Source organism: Stegostoma tigrinum, chromosome 5, assembly GCF_030684315.1.
Source record: "Stegostoma tigrinum isolate sSteTig4 chromosome 5, sSteTig4.hap1, whole genome shotgun sequence".
In the NCBI taxonomy this organism is placed as follows: Eukaryota; Metazoa; Chordata; class Chondrichthyes; order Orectolobiformes; family Stegostomatidae; genus Stegostoma; species Stegostoma tigrinum.
The window spans coordinates 90990705-91015422 of record NC_081358.1 but is presented as its reverse complement, the minus strand read 5'-3'; the positions used below and the strand labels follow the sequence as shown (position 1 = coordinate 91015422).

General features: G+C 38.3%; 1 protein-coding gene and 1 long non-coding RNA gene across 3 annotated transcripts in view; one reads left to right on the top strand and one right to left on the bottom strand.

The window, feature by feature from the left end:
• LOC132209591 (uncharacterized) overlaps positions 1–24718 on the bottom strand; it is a 128016-nt gene that overhangs the window by 55029 nt on the left and 48269 nt on the right. The window lies entirely within an intron of this gene.
• Positions 1–24718, top strand: part of cdh17 (cadherin 17, LI cadherin (liver-intestine)) — a 111759-nt gene that overhangs the window by 65042 nt on the left and 21999 nt on the right. For both annotated transcript variants that reach the window (XM_048529621.2, XM_048529622.1), the window contains exons 8-14: positions 5506–5643; positions 6742–6892; positions 10022–10240; positions 11379–11455; positions 13118–13309; positions 20153–20397; positions 23994–24121. In XM_048529621.2, coding sequence (XP_048385578.1) covers positions 5506–5643; positions 6742–6892; positions 10022–10240; positions 11379–11455; positions 13118–13309; positions 20153–20397; positions 23994–24121 — 1150 coding nt within the window. The remainder of the gene's footprint in view (positions 1–5505; positions 5644–6741; positions 6893–10021; positions 10241–11378; positions 11456–13117; positions 13310–20152; positions 20398–23993; positions 24122–24718) is intronic.

Sequence of the window (24718 nt, the reverse complement as noted above, 5' to 3'; positions counted from 1 at the left end):
TTACAATCTTGCAATTTTGGTCTCTTATTTTGAGCATTTCTGGGTGTGTCTTTAATTACTAAGCCTAAGATCTGGAACTCCGTGCATAAAACTTTTCACTTCTCATTCCTTCTTTAAAATGGTATAAAATCTATTCTTTGACCAATTTTTTGATCATCAGCCTTAATATCTCCGTTTGTGGCTCAGAATCAAATTTTTGTGCTCCTGTGGAGTACCTTGCTACATTTTAGTATGTTTAATATTCCATATAGATGAAATATGTTATTGATGTTGAGAGGTGTAAGAATGTAGGGAACAAGTAAATGTTTTAGGATAACTGGAACTTTATTGATATCAAGTGATTTGTGTTTTAGGAAGGGAAAGCAGGAAGTGAGGTAGAATTATTTGAAAGGAAGGACTGAGTACATTGGAGTGGAAAGCTTGAAGCAGTTCAGAGTCCTTGTGGATGGCAAGAAAAAACATTTGTAATAATAATATGCAATAGCCCAAGAAATAATCACAGTTAGGCGAATGCATCTTTGAGAGGTGTGAACATGGATGTGCATAAAAATATTAATTCTGGGAGAAGATATGGGAATAGGAATGTTGGAAGGGACACTGAATTGAAAATATTTGAAAGATGGATAAAGGAGTGTCATTTTATTGAAATTGGTCAAAGAGAGAATAAACAAATGAGATCCACAATACTTACTGAAAGGCATTAGGGAGGAAGAGAAATTTAAATAATATTAAAATGTTCAGGATACGGACACGTTGGAGAGTGTTATAAAGACAGATTCAGGGGTGCCAAGAAACTGAGAAGGGTTGCAAAAATGGATTGTGAGAAAAATATAGTTCAAAATTTAAGTGTTCAATCATATCAGGTTTAAAGAAAGACTACAAAATAGGATGGACCATCAAAAAGCAGTGTGATAATAACTGGTGACTGAAAATGTATAAATTATTGAAGTATCCAACTGTTAGTTTTCACAACAGAAACTGAAAAAACGTCAGAAATTGAAGATAAAAATGAATATGGTTAAAATATTTCAAAATCTCTAAAATAACGTTTTCAGAAAATTCAAGAAGGAAGTAGATACATTCTTGCCAACAGCACTGCAATGGAAACAACAGCTGGGTCGGGTACATAAAGTAAAGATCTTATTCAGCCTGTGGCTATTACCAGAGGGGAACTTTTATTTCTCAGGAGGGAGAACCAGTAGGAGGATAGACTGCCTACTTGGGAGGCCAACTGACAACATTTCTCAATATCAACAAATCATAACAGTCAGGCCTCCAACTGAGACTGTCAGGTAGGCAGCCTATTTAACCTACTCACTTGCTTTCCTGGAATTTAAAGTCCCACCTGTGGAGGAACAAATGCAGAATTAACTATTTGCCAGCAAATGAAGACTGGATAATCTGTAGATGGCTCACCATCAATCAGTTAAGTTATTGATTTGATTTATTATTGTCACATGTACCTAGGTACAGTGAAAAGTTTTGCTTTGCATGCAGTATAGGCAATTCATTCATAAAAAGTACATTAGTGTAACAGGGAAAAGCAAAGAATACAAGGTTACAGCTCAGAGAAGGCACTTAGAGAACGAGATCAACATTTGGGAGGCCCATTCAGAAGTCCACAACAGCATGGGAGAAGCTGTTCTTGAATCTATTTGTGCGTGTATATAAACTTTTATATCTTCTGCCCAACAGAGGAGGGTGGATGAGAGTATAACCAGGACAGGAGGGGTCTTTGATTATGTTGGTTGGTTTCCTGAGGCAGCAAGATGTATAGATGGAGTCAATAGATGGAAGTCTGGTTTGCGTGATGTTTGGGGTTTACTTCACAACTCTCTGTATTTTCTTACGGCATTGGGAAGAGCAGTTTCCAAACCAAACTGTGCTGCATCCTGATAGAAATTGCTAGGAAATGGTTATACCAGAAGCTTTCCTAGATTTTCTGGCACCACAAAGATATTTTCAGAATCATCACAAAAGTTAAAGATTTTTAAAAAGTATGAAATGTTCCCAAATATAGCAGTCTTTTAGATCGAGGTTGTAAGCAAGCGTGGATCGTGGTTCTGTACGTAACAAGATTGAATATTTATTAAAAATATATAGATTCTAACTACAAGTAAATAATTATGAACCGGAATCAAAACTTTCAACACGCAGATCAACAGATTCAAGAACGGCTTCTTCCCCGCAGTTATTAGACTTCTGAATGGACTTTTCGAATTTCAAACCTAATGTTAACCTCACACTTTGGACACCATCTCTGCAGCTGTAACATTGTATTCCTCGCTCTGTTCTTTTACCCCTATGCACTTTGTATCGTATCATCTGCCTATACTCCACACAAAACAAAAACTTTTCATTGTACCTACATACATGTGACAATAATTAATCAAATCAAATAAAATATAGCTCTATTATATAACTCTAACCTTATTAACACCCTCCACGCACATGAGCAGAACCAGGCTGGTACATAATAATTCGTGAACATTGTGAGTGAATAGAAAGTCTGAGAAGGGAATTTAATGTCCATTAAGGTGTAGAGCTGGATGAACACAGCAGGCCAGGCAGCATCAGAGGAGCAGGAATGCTGACGTTTCGAGCCTAGACCCTTCTTCTTCAGAAAAAAAAATGTCTATGGGGTTTGCTGGAAGATCCTTTGGATTGTTAAGACAGGTAGCTCTTTAATCTTCTTTCTCCAGATAGTTTTACTTGCTTGCATAAGGCTCAGAGTAACTGGTTCACAGTTATAAAGTCTCTGAATTAGGGGTTAAAAGCGACAACCTATGTCAACTGATTAAGGAAAATAAACTGGTTGACTTATGTCCTATTGTACTTAATGTGGACCCAAAGACAGTTCTTTCATTTCCAGAGATCTGATGGCTTTTGACTAATCATTCACACTCACAACAAGTTCAGCTACCTGTCTTTCATTCATTCTCGGGATGAGAGTTTCTCTGACCAGGTGGGAATTTATTTCCCATTCCAAATTTCCGTTATGGCGGTTAGGGTTAACCACATTGCTGTGGGTGTGGAATCATACGTTGGACAGAACAGGTAAAGATGGCTGTTTCCTTCCCTAAAGAACATTCATAAAACAAATGGGTTTTTCAACAGTCAACATCGTCATCATTAGACTCTGAATTCAAGATTTCTTTCATTGAATTGAAATTTCACCATCTGCCATGGTGGGATTTGAATCTTGGTTCCAAGATTACTTGGTTGTCTGGATCATTGGTGTAATGATACTCCCATAAGCCATTGCCTTGAGTGCCAATTACATATTTGTTGGCAAGCAAAAGGTCTTTGCCATCAACAACTGCTTGTTGCCTTCTGATCCTCCATCTTTACACAATCTCTAGCTCCAGCCTACCTGCACCTAAACTTTCCCACCACTTGAACAAACAGCAAAATAAGCAGCACTTACCATGAGTGTTCAAAACCTGCTTTTATAAAGTGCCGTAACTCTTTCTACCATTCTTGGTTTTCAAAATAAATGTTTTTAACAATTTAGTCCACAATCAAAATTGTGGGAAATTAAAAATATGCACTTTTTGCAGAACCTATAGATTTAATTAGCACTTAATAATGAAACTTCAAACAGACATAGAAGGGTATGTACTTGATAAAGCAAATAAAAAAACACAGAAAGTGCTTGAGAAACTTGACAGATCTGGCAGTATTTGTGGAGAGAGCAACATTAACCTTTTGAGTTTGATACATTAACTTTGGTCCAGATTTCCCAATGTCTACATAATTGTTTCTGCAGTGTAGGTGGGAGTTGCCCATCAGGACTCTTCAGAATCCCTGTCATTGCTGATCCACGAAATTGCCTAGGAAATTGAAAATACTGCTGGGCGATTACTCTTTGCCTGAAATTGCCCCTGGTCTGGAAGTGCCCATTTAAGTCAAAGAATATGGAAGGTTCCACTGACATTAAGTAAATAGTTACTCAAGACAAGTTAGCCAATTAAATATCCAGTCTAACTCTTGAGTCCTAACTTACCTCAAACATCCCGACTACACCTCTCCAGAATCCCTCTCTCTCCCAAAGACCCAAAACCTCTTGTAGATCAATTCCTATCACACCCACCCTCCTTTTTTGCTGGACCTGGATCAACACACCCACCTACTCCGCCCAGGACCTGACACTTCCTCCATCCTGGCTGGGAGATGATACCTGAAAACACCATGACCATTGGACCAAACATGCTCCTTGAGACTCCCTTCCCAGGAAGTGACAGCTCCCTCTTTGTCCTGGACTCAGCAGACCCCCTAGCTCATGAAGCCCAACCAGCCTCCTGATGTCTTCTACCCACTTTGACCTCACTAAACACTCTATCACTTTTTCTGAAGAAGGGTCCCGACCCGAAAAGTCAACTTTCCTACTCCTCCAATGCTAGCTAACATGCTGTGCTCCTCAAGGTCCATGATGTGTTATCTTCGTCAGTTATCTGGTCGCCTTCTCTCCTTGTGCCTTGGCAGCCTACCGATATGGTATCATACTTCCTTGGCACAGTACCTCCCTGGTGCCCTACCTACGTGGAATTCTGGTACCCAACCCCTCTTGTATCTTAATGTCATACTTAAGTCACATGCTTACCATTCCACAGTGCTATCAAAGTGGCTGGCTGTAATGCTAGCTATTTAACTCAGAATATAGCAACTGGCTGCTGATAAAAATGGGGCGTGGTTTGCCCTTCTACATTGTGAGGGACCTGTCAGATTTAGGGTATTCTTTGCAATTCTGAAGGAGCCCAGATTGGAATTTCTTATCAGAAATGCAGAGTGTTTTCTTAACCTAAAAAAGAAAGGAGTAGATTGGTAATCACAGTGTGATTGTCATTCTTCAGAAATCTGGCCTTTATTTCTCTTTTCTGCCAGGTCTGCTGAGTTTCTCCCCCACTTTATGTATTTACTTAAGCTCTCTTTTTAACATTGTTCTGAGTACATGGAGTGAGACTTTGACAAAGTGTTATCATGTAAAATGGATGATAGTTATCCATTGGTAATGTCTTAAATATTTCTCCAATTGTTTTATAGCATAGGTTGCTGATTTACAAAAACAGTCTACCAGCAGTCTGGTTTTACATTATTTTAAATGTATAGTTTTTATTTATTTATTAGGTGGGCTATTGCTCATTTCCAGTAAAGCTATTACAAAGAAGATTGATCACTTTACAGGAAACTTATGGGTAAACTGTGACTCATCACTTTAGTGGCACATGTTACATATGTCATGATGAAATCATTAGCTTCTCACCAACTATTAAATGACATTTTATATAAAAATAAAATAAAATGAAAATTACTGTGATTAGCTGCTCTCATGTTGCTTTTGCTAAATTATTCGCATTTTATAAAAATATGTGTTGGTAAACTGTTTTAACTGGTAGGAGTTAAAATGTTGACAAAAATGAAGGTTTATTAACTTAACTTCTAAGAAAGAAAGTATGGACAATAATTCCTTAATTATTATAACTCTGCATTGTTTCTCTAATTCAGGTGCAATGGAATGAACCTGGTGCAATATACGAACTCAAGTCAAAGGTCAAGATTGCTTATCCCAAGTTCCCATTTACAATTGATGCAAATGGTAACATTAGTGTGACAGAGCCATTAGACAGGGAGGAGATTAGTGAGGTATGTTCCTGTCAATACAGGTTACAAAACATAATTTCTTCAAAGTTTCAAACTAAGTTCTTTCAGGTGGTTGAGGAAAGGAATTAATTGTTATTTTTATATTTAGAGACAGAGATTCACCAATTTGCGATAATCATGGCAGAGAATATTTTCTGGCCATAGTAGAACCTGCATGATTTTGATTCTGTTGATTTCTAAATATAGCATTTCATTGAGCTATTATACAAAAACATTAAAAAAAATTGGAAAAATTCAAATAATTTTGGGTGGGGAATTTATTTGCTATAAATGTGATGTTGCCTTCAACCACACCATTTCTATTTTTTATTCATGTTCAGCGATCAAAGGGAAATTGGTTCAAATTAAGTTGTAAAATTTAACATGTCGAATCAGGGAAAGAGAAGACCACAAGCACTGTAAAGATTGACTTCTTAAACTTCATTTCTTTATTTTTCTTCTTGTATTCTAAGAAAACTTTAGTCCTGAACTTTTCAACTTATTTTTCTATTTTTCTAATTCTGTAACTAAAAATTTTGCACCTAGGAATATTGACCTAGGATGATGCCATGTGTGGCGACATTGCACACTTTTCACTCGTGCTTGAATACACATGACAATAAACCCTCAATCTAAATTTAAATCCAAGTATTCAGAACTCCTGTGAGTGAATTCATTGTAGAAACTGTGCCTGTTCTTACAACCTTGATGAAGCTTCCTTGCTGCAGAAAGTCCCAGAATAGTCACTTTCTCTGAGGTGGGCTGCACCCTGGTCATTATTGCAATCAGCATTTCAGCTGGTACTCACTAAGGTCATGGAACTGATTTGATGAATATTTGTAATTGGCAAATGAAACTGTTGCAGAGAAGTTACAGTTATTGAACAGAAAATGCTTTGTCTACCTTTTTAAGAATTACTATTGACGCATATTTCACAGCTGTAACCATTGTTTTTGTAAGTAATGTAGTAATATTATTAAATCTATAAGAAAAGATGCGGTGATCTGTATAAGACTACATTTTGGCAGTGTTACAATTGTGCAATTTTCTATCTACTGGTTAATACTCCTCATTATCTCGTTTCTTTTGCTATGTGGTTAGTATACACTTTTGGCTTACGCGCTAGATGAAAACAGAGAGCCACTGGAAGAACCATTGGAAATTGTGATCACCGTAAAAGATATCAATGACAATCACCCCACTTGTAACTCAGAAGTAACATTTCTTGAAGTGCAAGAAAATGAAAAAATAGGTGAGCATAGTCACATCATAAAATGTAAGGTGTCATTCGGTTAGAATTAACCGTCAGTAGTCAAGCCCACGAAAATGAATAATTGATAAAAACAATAAAATATTTCAGGTAATGCAATTCTTTTTCTGTTTTTATTCCACCAATGGGTGTCCCTGTTAAATGAGTAAAATGTTCAAATATGTGGGGCTGGATTTATTCGTTTAAAGTTGTGCTGCCTCACTGAGATTAAATCTCTTAAGTTCATTTTGAAAATGATATTTATTGAGGTAAACGACTTTTTATCTAGGAAATTTGACTGGCAACCAACTTAGTTGCTGATTCGGAGTCTTTCAGCTCATGAGATGCTGGGGCACTAATAGTTTTGTAATCAATTTGCCAAGCACTGTGGTTTAGGTATACAAACTGCTAATGTTAAATATTTGTAATGTTTATAACTTACTTTCTTTATGGGCCAATTTTTAAAAATGTTTTTCAAGGTTTAAGACTTTTTTTAAAGATGTTATGTTGTAAATTAAACACACATTTGTGCAGCTGATCTGCATCTCACATCTGCATCACGCGATGTCAACAAAATAGAAGCTTTAACTGACCCACACAGGTGGTTTCATCAGAGCCAAAAAGCATTATAAAAATATTGAACTTTTAACATTCTTGCATAGGATGCGGACATGTATGGCAAGCCAGTATTTGACACATGTCCCTAATTCCCCTTGTGTGGGAGTACCTTGCAGGCCACTTCACGAGGCAGTTAAGAGTCAGCTACATTGTGGTGCGTCTGGAATTACATACAGACTAGACCAGCCAAGGACAACAGATCTTTTCCCCCCAAAGAGACGTTAATAACACAAACAGGTTTTTACGACAAATGAACGAATTTATATGGATGCCATTAGACTAACTTCTAGCGCCAGATTTTATCAAATTCAAACTTCACCCTATATCAAGATGGATTTCAAATCCATTCCGTTAGATCACTAGCCTTGGGCTCTGGGTTATCAGTCCAGAAATATGAGCACTGTGCTGTGCTCAGCAGACCCAATGGGCTAAATTAAATGCCCTCTCCCCAGAGGAGTTTGGTGGTTAGGGCATTTAATTTGATGGGCAGTGGCAGGTGAGGACCCAATTGCTGGCTTCTGTTTCAGTGGTGGGTGAGAAGACTGCACGGTGGAAAGTTAAAAAAAAAAGCACTGTCAGAGATAGCTGGCATCTCCTGGAGGGGATAATGTAGGTCCCTTGTTAGATACTCAGTATGTGATTGAAGGAGCCGCCATTAGAAAAGAAGGGAGAGCCAGCTGCATGTCCTTGCTGCCAACTCTCCTTCCCATGACTCTCGCCCCAGGACTGTCTCTCCTGTCATCACTAACCTGTGACTGATCCAATCAGCAATCCTGGGCCTTAGTGGATCTAGTACTGACAGCAGCCACTTCTTCCCTGGTGACACTGCTGAGCATCAAAGAACAGATAGATTTTCAGTTCCAGATTCCTTGATTCCAAGGCAGATCCGAGACTGCATTTATGTCAGCAAGCTTTCTGAAAAGTAGCTCGTGTATGCCTCTCAGTTCTCCATCTGGCAGTAACACCCTTGTCACCTACATCGGGGCGGCACGGTGGCTCAGTGGTTAGCACTGCAGCCTCACAGCACCAGGGACCTGGATTCGATTTCAACTTCCGGCGAAGGTCTGTGTGGAGTTTGCACATTCTCCCCGTGTCTGCATGGGTTTCCTCCGGGTGCTCCAGTTTCCTCCCACTGTCCAAAGATGTGCAGGCTAGGTGGATTGGCCATGCTAAATTGGCCATAGTATTCAGGGGTGTGTGCGTTATGGGGGATGGGTCTGGGTGGGATGCTTCAAGGGGCAGTGTGGACTTGTTGGGCCAAAGGGCCTGTTTCCACACTGTAGGGAATCTAATTAAGTCCCACCCAGCAATTAATTGGGTCATTATATTAAAATAACAAATCTCTGAGGTGTCCAATGGGTCTTTTTCCATTTTCTTCATCTTTAGAGATAGAAAATATTGATCCTGGGGCAGGAGTACATGATGTAAACTGGAGTTGTGATAATGTCTCTGATAACTGATAATGTCTCATCTCCAACTCAAAGATCACTCGAAAGAAATTGTCACATAGAGGGTTGGGTATGGGTGGTTGCAAGTGAGTGAGTGTTCTGTCGATTCTGCAGAAATCTACAGTAAAAGGTGTACTGTTGGGACGGGGATATCTACCAGATTTTCCACTACCCACGCCTCCTCTGCCAATATCAAACTGACCTGTGACAAGATACTTTTGCACTCATCCCTGAAGTGATATTGTTGGAATTCAGATGAGTGTGTAAATCATGGTGATGCATTTGGCATTCATGAGATAGAAGTTAGCCAATTAAAATCTTTTCAACTTCCATTTGAGTGGGAAGCAAGTGGCATTGTTTGCGCTAGCAAATAAAGGACAATTGAATCCTCCACTGTGTATTTGGGACAGAGGTTGAAGGAAAATGTGACCTTCAGGATATTCCCTTTCCATCTCCTTCACCAATTAGTCTGATGTCAAAGCCCATTTTATTCTCTTGGTCACTTTCCACCAATTCCTCTTCATACTAAGTCCTCATGCCTAACATTACCCAATATTATCTCTTTACATAGTCCAATTGAACCCTGTATTTTCCCTTATACTTACTGCACTGTTATTGACCTCAATATAGTCCAGCCATCACTACATTCATTAACGCTTTCCAAGAATGGGTACTGAGCTGCAAGAATACTCATACCATTAATCAATTTTTCTGCCTTTCTTGATATTTCCAATTCACAATTTCGCTAGACCATATTTGTATTTGTTTACATGCCATGTTAGCCATCTCCTTTGTTCTTGCACTATCAATATTTGTTATTTAATCTCTCCTCCATCTACTGTCGTAAAGCTTTTTGGTGTATTCCCCCCCTCTTCTCCCTGCCCTTGCGTAATGTGTGACAGCTTTAACTCACTGCCATTCACTACAGGTAAGTCACTGACCTGAAATGTTAATTCTGATTCTCATTCCTCAGTGCTCCCTTCTCAGCTGAGTATTTTAAGCGCTTCATGTTTTTATTTTTGAGATATATTTTACTTTATATCACTTGCACATGTTTCAAATTCAGGAAGCTACATTGGAACTGTGATTGCACATGACATGGATGAAGATGGAACAGAGAATACTCTTTTGAGCTATAACATCATTAATCAAGAACCAAAAGTCCCAGGGGATCAAATGTTCAATATTGATGATTTCAAAGGAGACATTAAGCGTTTCAAAGGACGTCTGGAGAAACGCATTGCACCCGATTATGTTTTAACAGTCCTAGTGAGAGACCAACCAGGTAAAAAGGGAGACCTGTATAAATCTCAACAAGCCAAAAATAATATGATATGTCAACACACAGTCAGAAGATCTCATGACCTTCTATGAATGCTTTGCTTTTATTGTTTCATTATTGCTCAGGCCATTCAGGTAATTACTTGGCCCCTCCCTCCTTTCCTTTTTAAACCACAAATAAGACAACTTCACTTTATGCAGTGATCAGTCTTATCTTTGCACAAGCATAGGGCAAAATCTTCCGGGACTGCAGGAAGCAAGAAAGGAGATGGGTGCCTTGGCAATGCGGTGAATTGTCAACAGGACTGATAATGGATACCTTGCCTGTGCAATTAATTTCCCATTGGGGAAGCCCATGGGCAGCCATCCCACCCTGCATCCACTTAGGTGGTCAATCAATGATCGCTTAGTGACCATTTAAGGGTCTCTTCTTGCCTTAGTTACAATATTACCAGCTCCAGATGGATCACTTGACATGCGGCCTGTACAATTGGCAAAACTGTGTGGAGTGTGTGACAATTAGAGTGATGGAATCGAGGAGTGGCAGGGTGGTGGGATGGTGAGAGTCACTGAATCTGCCGTAATTTGTGCATGATTGAAAGCATAAACCTGTGGCAGAGGGATAGCTACCAACAGCAACCTGAGAGGTAACAAGTTGTAAAGTTGGATGAGCCTGAGAGGTGTCCTTGCTACAAAACCATAAGATATCTCTCTCACCCAGATACTCCACCACAAAATCCCCTCAAACACCTGGTACCTTTTTCCTCTGACAAGCTTCCTCCAGGCTGATGTAGAGTCCATATCCTGGGGTCCTCAGTTTGGAGGAAGCTCCATAGAGCCTCACACAGAAAGAGTTAGCCCAGGTACAATTGGCTGTAAAGACTCTGCGTTAAGTTTAAAAATACCTTGCAGAAAGCAAGATTCAAAATTCAAAACTAGTTCACTTCTCCACTCATGGTCCTCTCTGCATTTCGCCATTTACATTCTTGACCTGCCCAGTATTCCCTTCCCTGATGTATAATTTACATGCTCAAATATTTGCAAAGCACATATTATGCCAGATAGAATTGTTGAAATTTCCACTTTGTTGACTATAATAGTTTGTATTATATCATAATTAAAGCTTTTTGTTTCTTTCCTAGGATTGTTCACTGAATGCATCGTCAATATCTCTGTTATTGATATCAATGATATGATCCCTATCTTTGAGAAATCAGAGGTAAAAAGTAAATTTCACCATGCCAGTAATAATTGAAGAAATTAAAGAGCGTCCATTACTGCAGTTTAAAGCAGCAGAATGTAGGACAGGGCCTGATTGTGAATTAGAATTTATTTGTGTTTATGTTTATCGACATACTTTTGTCAGAAAGCTACAAAAACGTGAGTATGGTGCTAACTAACATATATCAAGGCGATTATTAACACATAAGGTGTTCTTCATATTTGGGTCCAGATTTGGCTAAGATCAGCAGTCAGTGTTAAAACCTATTTGTTTGAAATGGTTTACTGTCAAAAATTCTTTCTATAGATCTTTTCTGCCCCTACATTAAACAAATATGTAATATTTGTAATTTAGGATACCTCAACATATTTTGTTTGCCAAATGTAATTTTATGTGACTGTTGTTTGATTCATTTTAAATGGGATTGCTTTTGAAGTTTGTTTATTGACTGAAAATTGCTGATTGTGGTCATCATTTGTTTCAGTCCTTGCAGGTGTAGTGCAAATTAAACAAAATTTTATAAAAAAGATGTTGCAACTGGAGAAATACAACATCTTATAAGCTACATGTTATAAGGTCTATTTTAGAAGGAATGAACCTTGAACACCTTAAGAGTCCACATCAGCAGAAATGACTTGAAAGGAACCTTGTACATGCTAAGGCCTTTATCAACCTTCCGAGCATAATAGGTTAAAAAAAGATCCTGTATACAAGATAAGAGAAATTCTAAGAATGGAAAATTTCTCGTTATTGTACAAGAATGAAGTGTAAACAATGCATGTGCATAAAGATCAATGATCTGCTGGATTTAATGTGGGAGAGCAATGAGAGACAGCCGTCTGACCGAGATTAGACTGACATGGAACACATCCGAAATAGAGTATTAAACAGAATTCGGTTTAGCCAGTCTCAGACTGAGACTGTTTGAGTAAACACAAAGTTAACCTGTGTATTTTAGTCCTCTTGTGGCTTGTGTAAGGAGCATAGCTACAATTCAGGGAATAGCACATTGAATAGTGATGGAACTCCGATGAATTTGTTTAACACCAGTTAGCACAGCAGTTCAGAGTTCAACTGAGTTTTGTGCATCACATGAACACTAACACAATTTATTAAAATTGTTGAGAACTTTCAGTACTCACTTTGCCCATTCACATAACTCTTTCGGTTGAGAGCTATCTCACTCAGTCTTAGTGAATCCTGTGGAGGACCCCTTGTGGTGCAATGGTACTGTGTCCTACCCCTGGAATGGGGCCTAGGTTCAAGTACCACCTTCTCTGAAGGTGTATAATAACATTGATTAGATAAATAGGTTAAATTTTTAAAAAATCATGGAGCTGACTGCAGTGATCTTTATAAACTGTGTGGTTGTGCAGCCTCTCTGAGCTTCCATGCAACTGATCAGTGTGCAGACACAATGATTCCTTTAAGAAGGGTCCTCTCCACAGGCAATGCCAGACCTGCGGAGTTTCTCCGGCAATTTCTGTTTTTGTTTCATTTTGACTTCCAGTTTTGCAGGTCGCTGCCATGCATGGACCTCAGAAGTCTCCACAACGGCAAAAAGCAATTGAGGGACATATTCTTAACCATTCTGAACCCAAAACTATCCATATTAATGTGCCTCTACTTGCTAAAGATTTGTGTTTTGCTTTTTGCCAGTATGGTCCCATCACTTTACCTGAAGATACTTCATTGGGCACAGTACTGATAGAGATTCAGGCAACAGATGATGATGAACCATTCACAGGCAGCTCTGAGATTGAGTATCGTGTTGTAGAGGGTGATGCCAATGGGACGTTCAAAATAATAACTGATCAAAGAACAAACAAAGGAATGGTGCAGCTGGCAAAGGTAAAGTTTTGAAAAGTATCCTAGCTTCTGTGCTTGCAAAATTAGTTGATTTCTTGGGCTGCAATTTTGAAATGTTTTATTAGCAATAATTTCCTGACAGTCAACTCCTAGATGGGATGTTGTGTTCGGTGAGCTAATTTCCTGACAGTCAACTCCTGGATGCTATGTTGTGTTCGGTGAGCTAAGGTTGGGTGGTGCAATGTGATATTTTATACTCTCAGCTCTTGTGTTTATATTACCTCTTGTATTATATTACCTCTTTCTCTTTCACCTGTTCTGTTTTGTTTACGCCACATGTTATGCACAAGAAGAAATCGACAATGAAAATGGGGCTGTCATAAATTCTAACTGTAAAAGTCATTAAGGTGATTAGCTCCTTTGAAAGCATATGAATACATTGCTGGCAGTAATGGAATTTGTGGTCATAGCATTGGACTTAGAAATTAAAATGCTTAAAATGTTAGTGCCTATCTTTAGGGGGGAGCTAAGAAGCAAGTCAGGAAAATGTTTGACAAGGACATCTCTTTTGCGCTGCCTAAGAACTTGGAGTGGAAGGGGAAAGATCCAGTTATCGTGATCCAGTAGGTACAGAACATGGATGGAACTAGGAATGAGGTTCTGCTGACGCAGTTCGAGGCTAACTTAAAAGCAGAACCACAATGGTTCTGAATCTCAAGATTCATACCTGTGCCAGATACAAATTGACATAAGGGAAATAAGTGTAAATTAAATGTGTGGCTCAAAGATTCATGTGGGAAAATATGTTTTGATTCATTAGGGCATTGGCATCTGTACTAGGGAAAGAGACATCTATTCCATTGGGGCTTCATTCGTCCCATTCTGGAACCAGTAGGGGATGCAAATATGGGTTTCATCTAATTAGTGGGAGGGAGAGAGGGCAAGGGTCTAATCAAAGGGAAGTTTAACAAATCAAAAAGAAACAAAAAATCACAGGCGCAGTGTGCTGAAGAGAGAAACAATAATCAAACTGTGACAGACGGGGTAGAAAATTTATGCAAGAGAGTGCAGGATAAATTAGAACAACAGTAACAATGGCTTAAAAAAGATCAAAGTTAAAACCTTTTTCTGAATGCATGCAGCATTCTTAACAAGGTAGATGATTTGATAAGTATCTATGACTTGAAAGCTGTTACAGGGAGCCTGGTTGTAAGTTGACCAAATCTAGGACTTCAATATCCAGAGGCATTTGATGTTCTAGAACAATAGACAAAAAGGAAAATGAGGTGAGGTATCTCTGTTAATAACGGAAGGTATCAGGGCAGTGGTGGTTCGGGGTTTAGTTGTCATAGTTCAAAATGTAGAATCAGTTTAGATGGAAATAAGGAATGGCAAGGTAAGGACGTCATGAATGGGAGATATATACATGCCACTGAAAAATTGCCTCACTGTAGAACACAGTATAAGTTATTAAATAATGGAGGTTACAAAAAGAGCATCACAATTTTCTTGGGTATGTAATGTGCAGTCTATGCACTGGGTGATTTTGTGTACTAACCTGGAAATAGTTCAGAGTGAGGTTGGGCGAGGAAGGGGTGAACTGTTATCCTCTGCAATCTTTGAGTTAGCTGGTTTGAGGCTTTCAACAGTGAACCAGAGATATTCCAAGAATTCTGTTCTCTCCAACAATGTCCTGTGCAATAGAAGAGATAATGGGAACTGCAGATGCTGGAGAATCCAAGATAAAATTTCTTCTTTGCTGCCCGGCTAACAACAGCCTGGTGGTGGGAAGCCCAAGAAGGTCAACCTCAGACAAAGGGAGGAAAACGTTTTACTTTGAGCAAAGAGTAGACGCAACCTGTCAACTAATTCAATTATGAAAGCAGATTCTATTGCACAGGATAACAAAGTGTGGGGCTGGATGAACACAGTAGGTCAAGAAACATCTTAGGAGTACAAAAGCTGACGTTTCGGGCCTAGACTCTTCATCAGAAAACAAAAAATTCTGATGAACGGTCTAGGCTCGAAATGTCAGCATTTGTGCCCCTAAGATGCTGCTGTGTTCATCCAGCCCCACACTTTGTTATCCTGTGCAATAGAATCTGCTTTCATAATTGAATTAGTTTACAGGTTGCCTCTACTCTTTGCTCCAAGTGAAACATTTTCCTCCCTTTGTCTGAGGTTGACCTTCTTGGGTTTCCCATCACCAGGCTGTTGTTAGCCGGGCAGCAAAGAAGAAATTTTTAGTGATGAAGTGCTCAGCAAATTTGTCGATGATATCCCAAAGGAAGCAAGGGGGTGAAAGGTTCTTGAGGATAAGCTGGAATGTGAAGTAATCAGGTCAGCCTTGAACTTACTGAACAGTGGAGTGGGCTCAAGGGGCCAAGTGGCCTATTGCTAATTTGTATGTAAAGTACGTTGCAACTAACCACTTGTGAAATGTGATTCTGGATTTCTGTAGCACCTTGGGAAAGTAGACGGAGGTAACATGGAAATGCTGTTCTGAGCACCTCTGCACTTCTCTCCTTAAAATCTATCTCTGAGTCAAATTAATTATTACAATATCATATGCGGCTCAGTGTCATACCTGTCGATGAGATTTCATAAAGTATTTTGGGATATTTTGCTATGTTAAAGATGGTAACTATATTTTTTCTCAGATGGTGGTGAATCTGTAGGATTCTTTGGCCGTGGAATTCAGATGGCTATTGAGTCTGGACTGTTGAGTGTATTCAAGGGCTGAGATAGACAAAGTTTTACTAAGTAGTTGGAATCAAGAGCAGTGTGGGAAAGATAGGAAAGTGAAGTTGAGGATTATCATTCAGCAATTATCTCATTGAATGGCAGAGCATTCTTGACGGGCTGAATGGTCTACTTCTACTTCTACTCCTTATGGGTGATTTTAATTTGCATTTGGATTGGATAAGTCAGATGGGCAATGGTGGCATGGAAGAGAAATGTGGAGCGCATGAGGAATATATTGCAAAGTTTACACAGGAGCCTGCTAATTTAGATATATTAATGTAAGGTAAAGATAAAGTATCGGCAGTCTTATAATAAGAAGGGTTAATAAGAAATCTCACTGCTAAGGATCCTCTGGGGTGTAGCAATCTTGGCATGATAGAATTTCAAATTCAGTTTCAAGGTACGCAACTTTGCTCTCAAATCATTGTCTTCAATTTGAGTAAGCATGTTAATAGAGATATGAAGAAAGATTTGTTGTAAGTAGGCGAGAAAAAAGGACTAAGGGAGATGTTAGTGGATGAGCAGTGGCAGATATTTCTTAATGTTCATCAAAAAATAATTCTGGTCAAAAAGAAAGTCAAAGTGAAAAAAACCTGGCTGACAGAGGTGGTCGTGGAGAGTACCCAATTAAAAACAACGTGGTTAAAACAATTGATAGGGCAGAATGTTGAAATTTTTATTAGAGACTAGCCACGGATGGCTAAAGAACTAATACAAAGGGAGAAAATTGATTATGAAAGTAAATTGGCAGAAAATATAATAATAACAAATACCAAGAACTTCTATGGGTAAATAAAAATGGAGTAGCTAAAGTAAGTGTGGGCCCTTTGTAAGGGTGCAACTGGGAAAATAAGAACAAGGAATAGGGAAATACCAGATAATTTAAAACAATATTTTGCGTCAATCTTCATGGTAGACTACACTATAAACATCTCAAAGATATCAAATAAGTGAGGCGCTAGTGAGAGAAAAGATCTTGTCATGGACCCATCACAAAGGACAAAGTATTTGACAGACCGATGGGATTAAAGGCAGATAAGTCATCAGGATCTGATGGTCTGCATCAGGGGTTTTAAATGAAGTAGGTGCAGAGATAGTGGAGGCATTTGGAAAAATATTCCATAAATCACAAATTTCAAGAGGGTTCCAGTGGAATGGAAATGGGTAATGTGATGCCCCTATTCAAGAAGGAAGGAAACTACAGGCCAGTTAGCTTAAAATCTGTCATTGGGCAAATCCTAGTATCCATTATTTGAGAAGTAATAACAGGACGTTTAGAAAAGATTGATTAAAAACAAGCAGAATCAACATAGATTTGTAAAATGAAAATCATGTTTGACACATTTGTGAGAAGTCTTTGAGGATATATAAGCAAAATTGATAAACAGTAGCCAATTGGTATAATGGTATTTGGATTTCCAGTAGGCATTCAATATCGTGCCACATGAAAGGTAATTGCACAAAAGTAAGGACTCTCAGTTTTAGGGTAATTTATTAGTGTGGATTGAGGATTGGTTAACACTCAGAAGGCAGAGTGTCTGGATTAATGGATCCTTTTCAGGATAGAAGTAAGTAACTAGTGCAACAACACCAGGGCCTAGGGCCTCTATTGGTTACTATTTTTATTAATGACTTGGAGGAGGGAGCAGAGAGCAATGTTTCAAATTTGCTGACATGTTTTTTTGATGAGAACACAAAGAACCCTGTAATGGGAGATAGAAAAGTTGAGTGAGTGAGCAATAATTTACTAAATGCAGTTTGATGTAGATAGCGTGAGGTCATGCATTCTGATAGGAAGAATCAAAAGGCAGGCCATTGTTTAAAGAGAGAGGAAAAGAGAGAAAAAGGCTCCCAAAAAATTGCAGCAAGGAGAGATCTGGGTGATTTTACGCATGAAGCACAAGAAGTTAACATAAAAGTAATTAAGAAGACAAATAGAGTTTTGGATTTTAATGTTACGATGTTGGAGTTTAAAAGTAAAGAAGTCTTGTTACAATTGTACAAGTTATCAGTGAGTCCACACCTAGAGTACTTTATGAAATTTTAGTTCCTGTGTTTAAGAAAGGATATGGTGGCATTGGAGGCCGTTCAATAGAGATTAATTAGGCTGATTCCTGGGAAAAAGGAGTTGACATATCAGGAATAGTGAAGCGGATAAAGCCTTTATTCTTTACATTTTAGAAGAAAGAGGGGTGATCATATTAAAACAGATAAGATTTCGGGTAACAAAGTGTGGAGCTGGATGAGCACAGCAGGCCAAGCAGCATCTCAGGAGCGCAAAAGCTGACGCTTCGGGCCTAGACCCTTCATCAGAGCTCTGATGAAGGTTCTAGGCCCGAAACGTCAGCTTTTGTGCTCCTGAGATGCTGCTTAGCCTGCTGTGTTCATCCAGCTTCACACTTTGTTATCTTGGGTTCTCCAGCATCTCCTGTTCCCATTATCTCTGATCAAGATTTTGAGGTAGATATTGAGAAGATATTTCCATGAGTGAAAAATATATAACCAAGGGACATTATTACAGCACAAGGGGAGGCTGTCATTTATATCTGAGTTGTGAAGTAATTTCTTGCAGAGGTTAGTGAACATCTAGAACTCTCACCCTGGAGAGTTGTGGTTATTTCACAAAAGTATTTAAAACAGGCGTTTTTCTAGGATGTCAATTTGCAGATGACCTGAAGCCAAGGACTGTGTGTGAATGGAGCTTTGGCTGGCAGCAAGTAGCTGATTGATCTGTGGGTTAGTGATCAGTAATTGATGACAAAGGCCTTCTGCCTGCCAACAACAATGTCATTGGCTCCCAGGTAGCTGAACAGCTTAGCAGGTATGAATGTTTGGGAGAAGTAATTGGGTCTCTGCAACAGCAGAAGCTGTCTCCTTTCTCTGAAGTAAGAAAAGACACAATAAGCCTGAAAAAGGCCAGTATATTTTTATCTCAGAGGTTCCTGTAGGCTATGATATTTAACAAGGAAGTCAGAGATTTTATAAATGTGAAGCAGCCACCTTTCAGAAAAATCAAGGAGCAACATGTTCTAACAAGTCAAAAGGATCATCTCGGTGAACCCTCCAGTCTTTCCCACCAGCCATCACCCCCATGTTTCATTTCCTGTCTGTGACTGTCCGTGTGTGTGTGCGCAACAGTGGAGTATATAGGGGAGTTAGAGTTTTAATGAGCACAGTTGTTGCTGGTGGCTCATAATTGTTTATCTGTAGCTAGAATCTATTTATTTATAGCAATTCTCCCTGAGTCTGGGTACCTGGCCCATATTTTCTGTCAATCCGGATCTAAGAACCCAGTTAATTTGGGAATTGTTCATACTTTAAAAAAAAAGCTTTTGTGATAACTCCTGCAACAGCAGGACTTGATTTCCAACACTCCACCCAGTGAGTGTAACAGATTCTGGGGCTTGTTTGTGAGGTATTACTAAATAACAAAGGTGAAAGAAAGCACTGGATTATGTACTGCAATTAAATCATTGCACTGGAATTGGCAAAGGATTTCTTGGCAATGGGAGCATTGTCAAAGGCAGTCTCAAGGAAACTTTCAAAGCTCAGGTTGGTTGAATTGGTGGTAATTGGTAAACTGGAAGTAGCATTGCTTGGTAACTCAAGAACAGCAGAGAAATTCAACTGCTAACATCGAGGAAATACTAGAGAGACCAAATACTTCAGTTACCAAAGCGTCAGAATCAAATGATATTCAATTATAGTAAAAGGAGCATGAGCAGTAGGAGAAAAATTAAGAAAATGGGGTTGGAAGAAAAGGAGAAGGAAAGGACAGAAAAAGGTAAGGCAAGGGATTTGGAATTAAGACAACAAGGAATGGAATTAAAAAGGATGGAAATTAGAACATTCAAATCAGAATTGCAAAGAGAAGAGAATGGGATGAAATATGAATATTAGTTTAAAAAGCTGCAGTTGAACATGTAGGCTGATGTAGACCTTGGTAGGGAGAATATTGGTCATAATTTGAAGCCCAGCAAGAAAATGTTTACATTTGCAAAATGCACTACCCCAGCAAGGTATAACAATAGCGGTGAATGTGTGAACCTCAAAGTTGTTATTGAAATTCAATTCTCTTGAGGAATGGAGAGACTTATTCCATTTGAGTTATTTAATTGTTTTTACTGTCTGTTCCCTCAGCCACTAAACTTTGAAGAGTCTTCATTTTACAAGTTAAAAATCAATGCCACAAATCCGGAACCACTTGTGGAAGGCGTGGAGTACAACTCAAGCTCTTTCACCTTCCTGATTGTTAATGTGACTGATACTGATGAACCACCACAGTTCTTAGAATCTTCGTATCGAACATGGATATTAGAGAATGCCTCCAGGGGTGATACCTTGCTTAAAGTGGAAGCCAAAGATCCTGAAGGTGGTGAAGTGAGGTACTAAATAGTCAGATTCTGCTTACTAAAACATATTTAAAGGTTTACACGGGCACAATGCTAGTGGATATTCAAGACTACAGCCTCAAAGAAATTCCTCTTTTTATTCATTCATGCTAGGCAGCATTTGTTGCCTATCCTTAATTGCCCAGAGGACAGTCAAGAATCAACCACATTGCTTGGGTCTGGAATCACATGTCACCAAAGCTAGGTAAGGATGCTAGTCCCTTCCTTAAAGGATATTAGAGAACCAAATGAGTTTTTCCAACAATGAACAATGGATTCATGGTCATCATTACACTCTTAATTCCAAGCTTTTATTGAATTCAAAGTCCCCCATTGGACATAAGAATCTAAGATTGGATATTTGCATAATTATTTTTCAGAAAGTTAGCTGTAGCCAAGAGAGATATACAGTTGCTTCCATAATAAACTACAAAACCCAAACAACAGCTGAAAGCTAAAGTAAAACGCTCGTTCTATAGGAGTCTGACTCTACCCATTCATGCTGCGTCTCTTGTTCTAACATAGAAAGAGAAAACCCCAAGGCCTCACAAGCTGTTTACTTTATTGTCTTGGAAGAGACAGCTTTCCATCTATGGTTTAAAACGTCTCTTCCAAAAAAGGACAATATACATCTCTTTAAAGCCTAGTATCATAGACTTTTTATCTGAAGTCTCTGTTTTCTATTAGTTAACCAACTCACCATCCATCCTAATAAACAATCTCCAACATTTGCGCTTGTATCTTATTAACTAGCTTTTTGTGCAGTATCTTATCAAATGACTTCTGCAAGTGATGAAATAGAATGTGAAATTAACTATTGAGAAACATAAAAAATGAGCAGTAAGAGCTTCTGTAAGTATACAGAAAGTGAAAGATTAGCAAATACAAATGTGGACTCATTATAGGCAGAGGCAAGCGAATTTCTAATAGGAATAAGGAAATGCCAGAGATATCAATCACTATCACAGATATAAATGTAACTGGCCTGTAACCTCATGCTTTCTGTTTCCCTACCTTTTTGAGTAAAGGAGTTATAATTGCTTTTTTCCAATTTAATGGAATCATTCCTGAATCAAGGAAATTTTGAAAATCAAAATAATATATCAACTATCTCAGTCATAAATTCTTTAAGATCCCAGGGTGAAGGTCATTGGGACCATACACTTGTCAGTCTGCAGTTACAAGAACTTTCTTAGTAACACGTCGCTAGTAATTGTGAGTTTCCTCCCTCTCTTCCACTTCCTGATCAATTACTGCTTCCAGAATGTCATTTGTGTACACTATAGTGAAAGCCAATACATAACTCTTGTTCAAATCATCTGCCGTTTACTTATTTTCCATTATTAATTCACCACTCCCACTTCTTGTGATTTAATGTTAAATTCGTTAATGCTTTTCTATTTTAAATTTTGTTTTTATGTCTTTGGTTAGTTTCGTCTTGTACTCTAATTTTTCCCTACTTATTAATTTTTTTGGTCATTCTTTGCTATATTCATATCCTGTTCAAACTTCTGGCTTGCCACTTGTCTGCAAAATTATATGCTTTTTCTTTAGGTTTGATTTTTTTAAACGTTTTTAGTTAGCTACGGGGAAAGTGGCTCCATCCCTTGGACTTTATCTCTCTCTCTTTAGAATGTATCTGTTCTGTATCTTCTGAAATTCCTGTAAATGTCTGCTACTGAATCTCTATTGATCCTTTCTTTAAGTTAATCTGCCATCACTTTAGCTGGCTCTGCTATGAGACCTTATTCATATTCTAACAGGTAGTCTTGGACCCATTCTACTCTTTCTCGTGCTGAACACAAAATTCAAATATCTTGTAGTTACTGCCTCCTCATTTGCTTTGAGACATTTAATTAAGTCTATCTCTTTGCTTATTACCAGTCCAGTCTGTCTTCTGGTAAACTTCAGAAAATGCTGTTCCATGAAAGTATCCCAAAAATATATAAACTTCTCATCTCAGCTATATTTGCCTATGTGATTTTTCTAGTTGATATATAGATTAAAATCTCTCGTGATTATTACTGTGCTTTCTGACAAGCTTTCATTATTTCTTCCTTCATGTTTCAAGCTATTGTGTGTTTATTGTTAGGGAGTCTGTACATCACCCCCACAATTAAGCATTTATTTTTTCTTATCTCAACCAAACTGCTTTCACATCTTCATTTCCTGAATTTAGGTCATACCACTCTATTGTACTAATATCATCTTTAACTAATAGAGAGACTCTCCATCCTTTCCTAATTACCTACAATTCCTAAATGCCCTGTACACTTCAAGATTCAAATCCCTATTCATGTCATTCAGCAGCCATAATCTCTGTAATGGTTACCTTATTGTATTATTTGCATTCTCAGTTTATCTGTTTTGATTCAAATGCTATGTATATTTAGATATGAACAATTAGATACAGAGCTTTTACTTTTATCCTTTTGGAAATTCTAGTCTTAACTGTTGGTTGACTTTTATATGCTCTATTCCTTTCTGTCATGGACTACTTGTCATTTCCAATAGTAATGTTCTCTTTTGTCTTGGCTCTACTCTTTGATTTATCATATTTTCCCAGATTTTATCCATTGACTATTTAGTTTAAAAATCCTCTTTACTTCCCTATTTGCCCAGTTAGCAACAGCACGGGGCACAAGTTCAGGTAGACTGTCCCTCTGGAATAGATTGAACTTTCCCTAGCACTAATGCTAGTGCCCCATGAACTGGACCCAACTTCTCCCACACTGGTCGTTTAGCCATGCATTCTAACCTGATTTGCCATGTGTCAATATGTATATAGTTCAGATATCTAAGATTATTATTCAGGTCAATGTGCCTGAAATCTGATATCCTTGGTAACAGCATCTGATATCTGAGGGCATAACCACTAAACTATGACTTAGATGTTCAGGGGCATATTTTCTGGATGCACAATAGGTTGCCTGTTGGTGAAAGATCAGGAACCTACACCCAAGAGCAGAGCTATTTTTATACTTATGTAAACAGGCAATGTCAGGAAGAATAGCAAAAGGGTGGTGCAAATTCTCTGTGAATGCAAGAAGATTTTTTAAAATTGTGGAGCAGGTGTGTATGTCAATGAGTAGCAGGATATGAATCATTCTTCTGTGACAAGCCTGATAATACATATATAAAGTAGGTGATATTTCAGCGCACTGATGCTTTTGACCAGCCAGGTTGGATTATTATTGGAATCTGGTGGGATAAGCCTGCCACTGAAATTTAGAATTCTTCCCATTTTAACCATCTGTTGCCCAGTATCCTTAAATATGGTCGTTACTCATAATGTCATGGCGTTCACAATAGTCAATGTGAGTGAGCTGCAAACATTTTGTTGCTTAAGCAGTATCTATATAATAAGGGAAGTTACAATGAAGAGAAATATTCTAAATTGAAGTACATTTAGTAACTTTTATTAAAAATCATTTTACCCTTTAGCTGTTCTTTTGTTGTCAAAATACCATTTCAGATTTTTTGGGAAAATCTAAACATAACTGCTTAAATTTTACCATGTGCCTGGTGCTGGCAGATGGAGATTATTTGGGTTGAGAAACAAAATTAATGATCTGCATTTGATTATTTAGATATAGCCTACAAGATCCACTTGAATGGTTCAGGATTGATTCTAAAACTGGAGAAATCTTTGTTAAGGATGAATTGGATGCAGAAAAGCAAAAATATCTTAAGATTATGGCTACTGCAATGGAAAAAGGTAAGATCTATACACTCGTGCTTTGAAGAGGAGAATAATAAGACTAAATGAACATGAGGATTGAAGTGGGAGTAGGCTTGCTCTCAAGCCTGCTCTCCCATTCAACAAGATCATGGCTAACCTTCTACCTCAACTCCAGCACCCTTCACTTTTTCTACATCCCTTAATTTCCGTAAAATAAAAACAAATTTGAGGTTACACCAGAGATACCATTCTCCATTTCTGATCATGGAGGAACCTTATGGAGGAACAACAGCGGATTAATATAACTAAACAATGTTCTGTGGCAACACATATGTATGATGGGATTTCAAAACTCAATTATATTACATTTTGTTCAGGTTTCCACCGCCACCACAGTACAAAAATTGTTCTTAACAAATTTACAAATTCTTATTCTTGTTTTTAAATCCCTTCATTGCATTTTTCTGTCATCTCCCCTAGGCTCACAACTTCTAATCTATTTGTGTTCCTTGAAGTCTGGCTTCTTGTACATTCCCAATTATAAACACTGTGTATTTGGTAACTATGTCCCAAATTGTCCAGGCCCTGAGCTCTGGAATTCACTCCCAATACTTCTCTACCTTCTCACTTCAT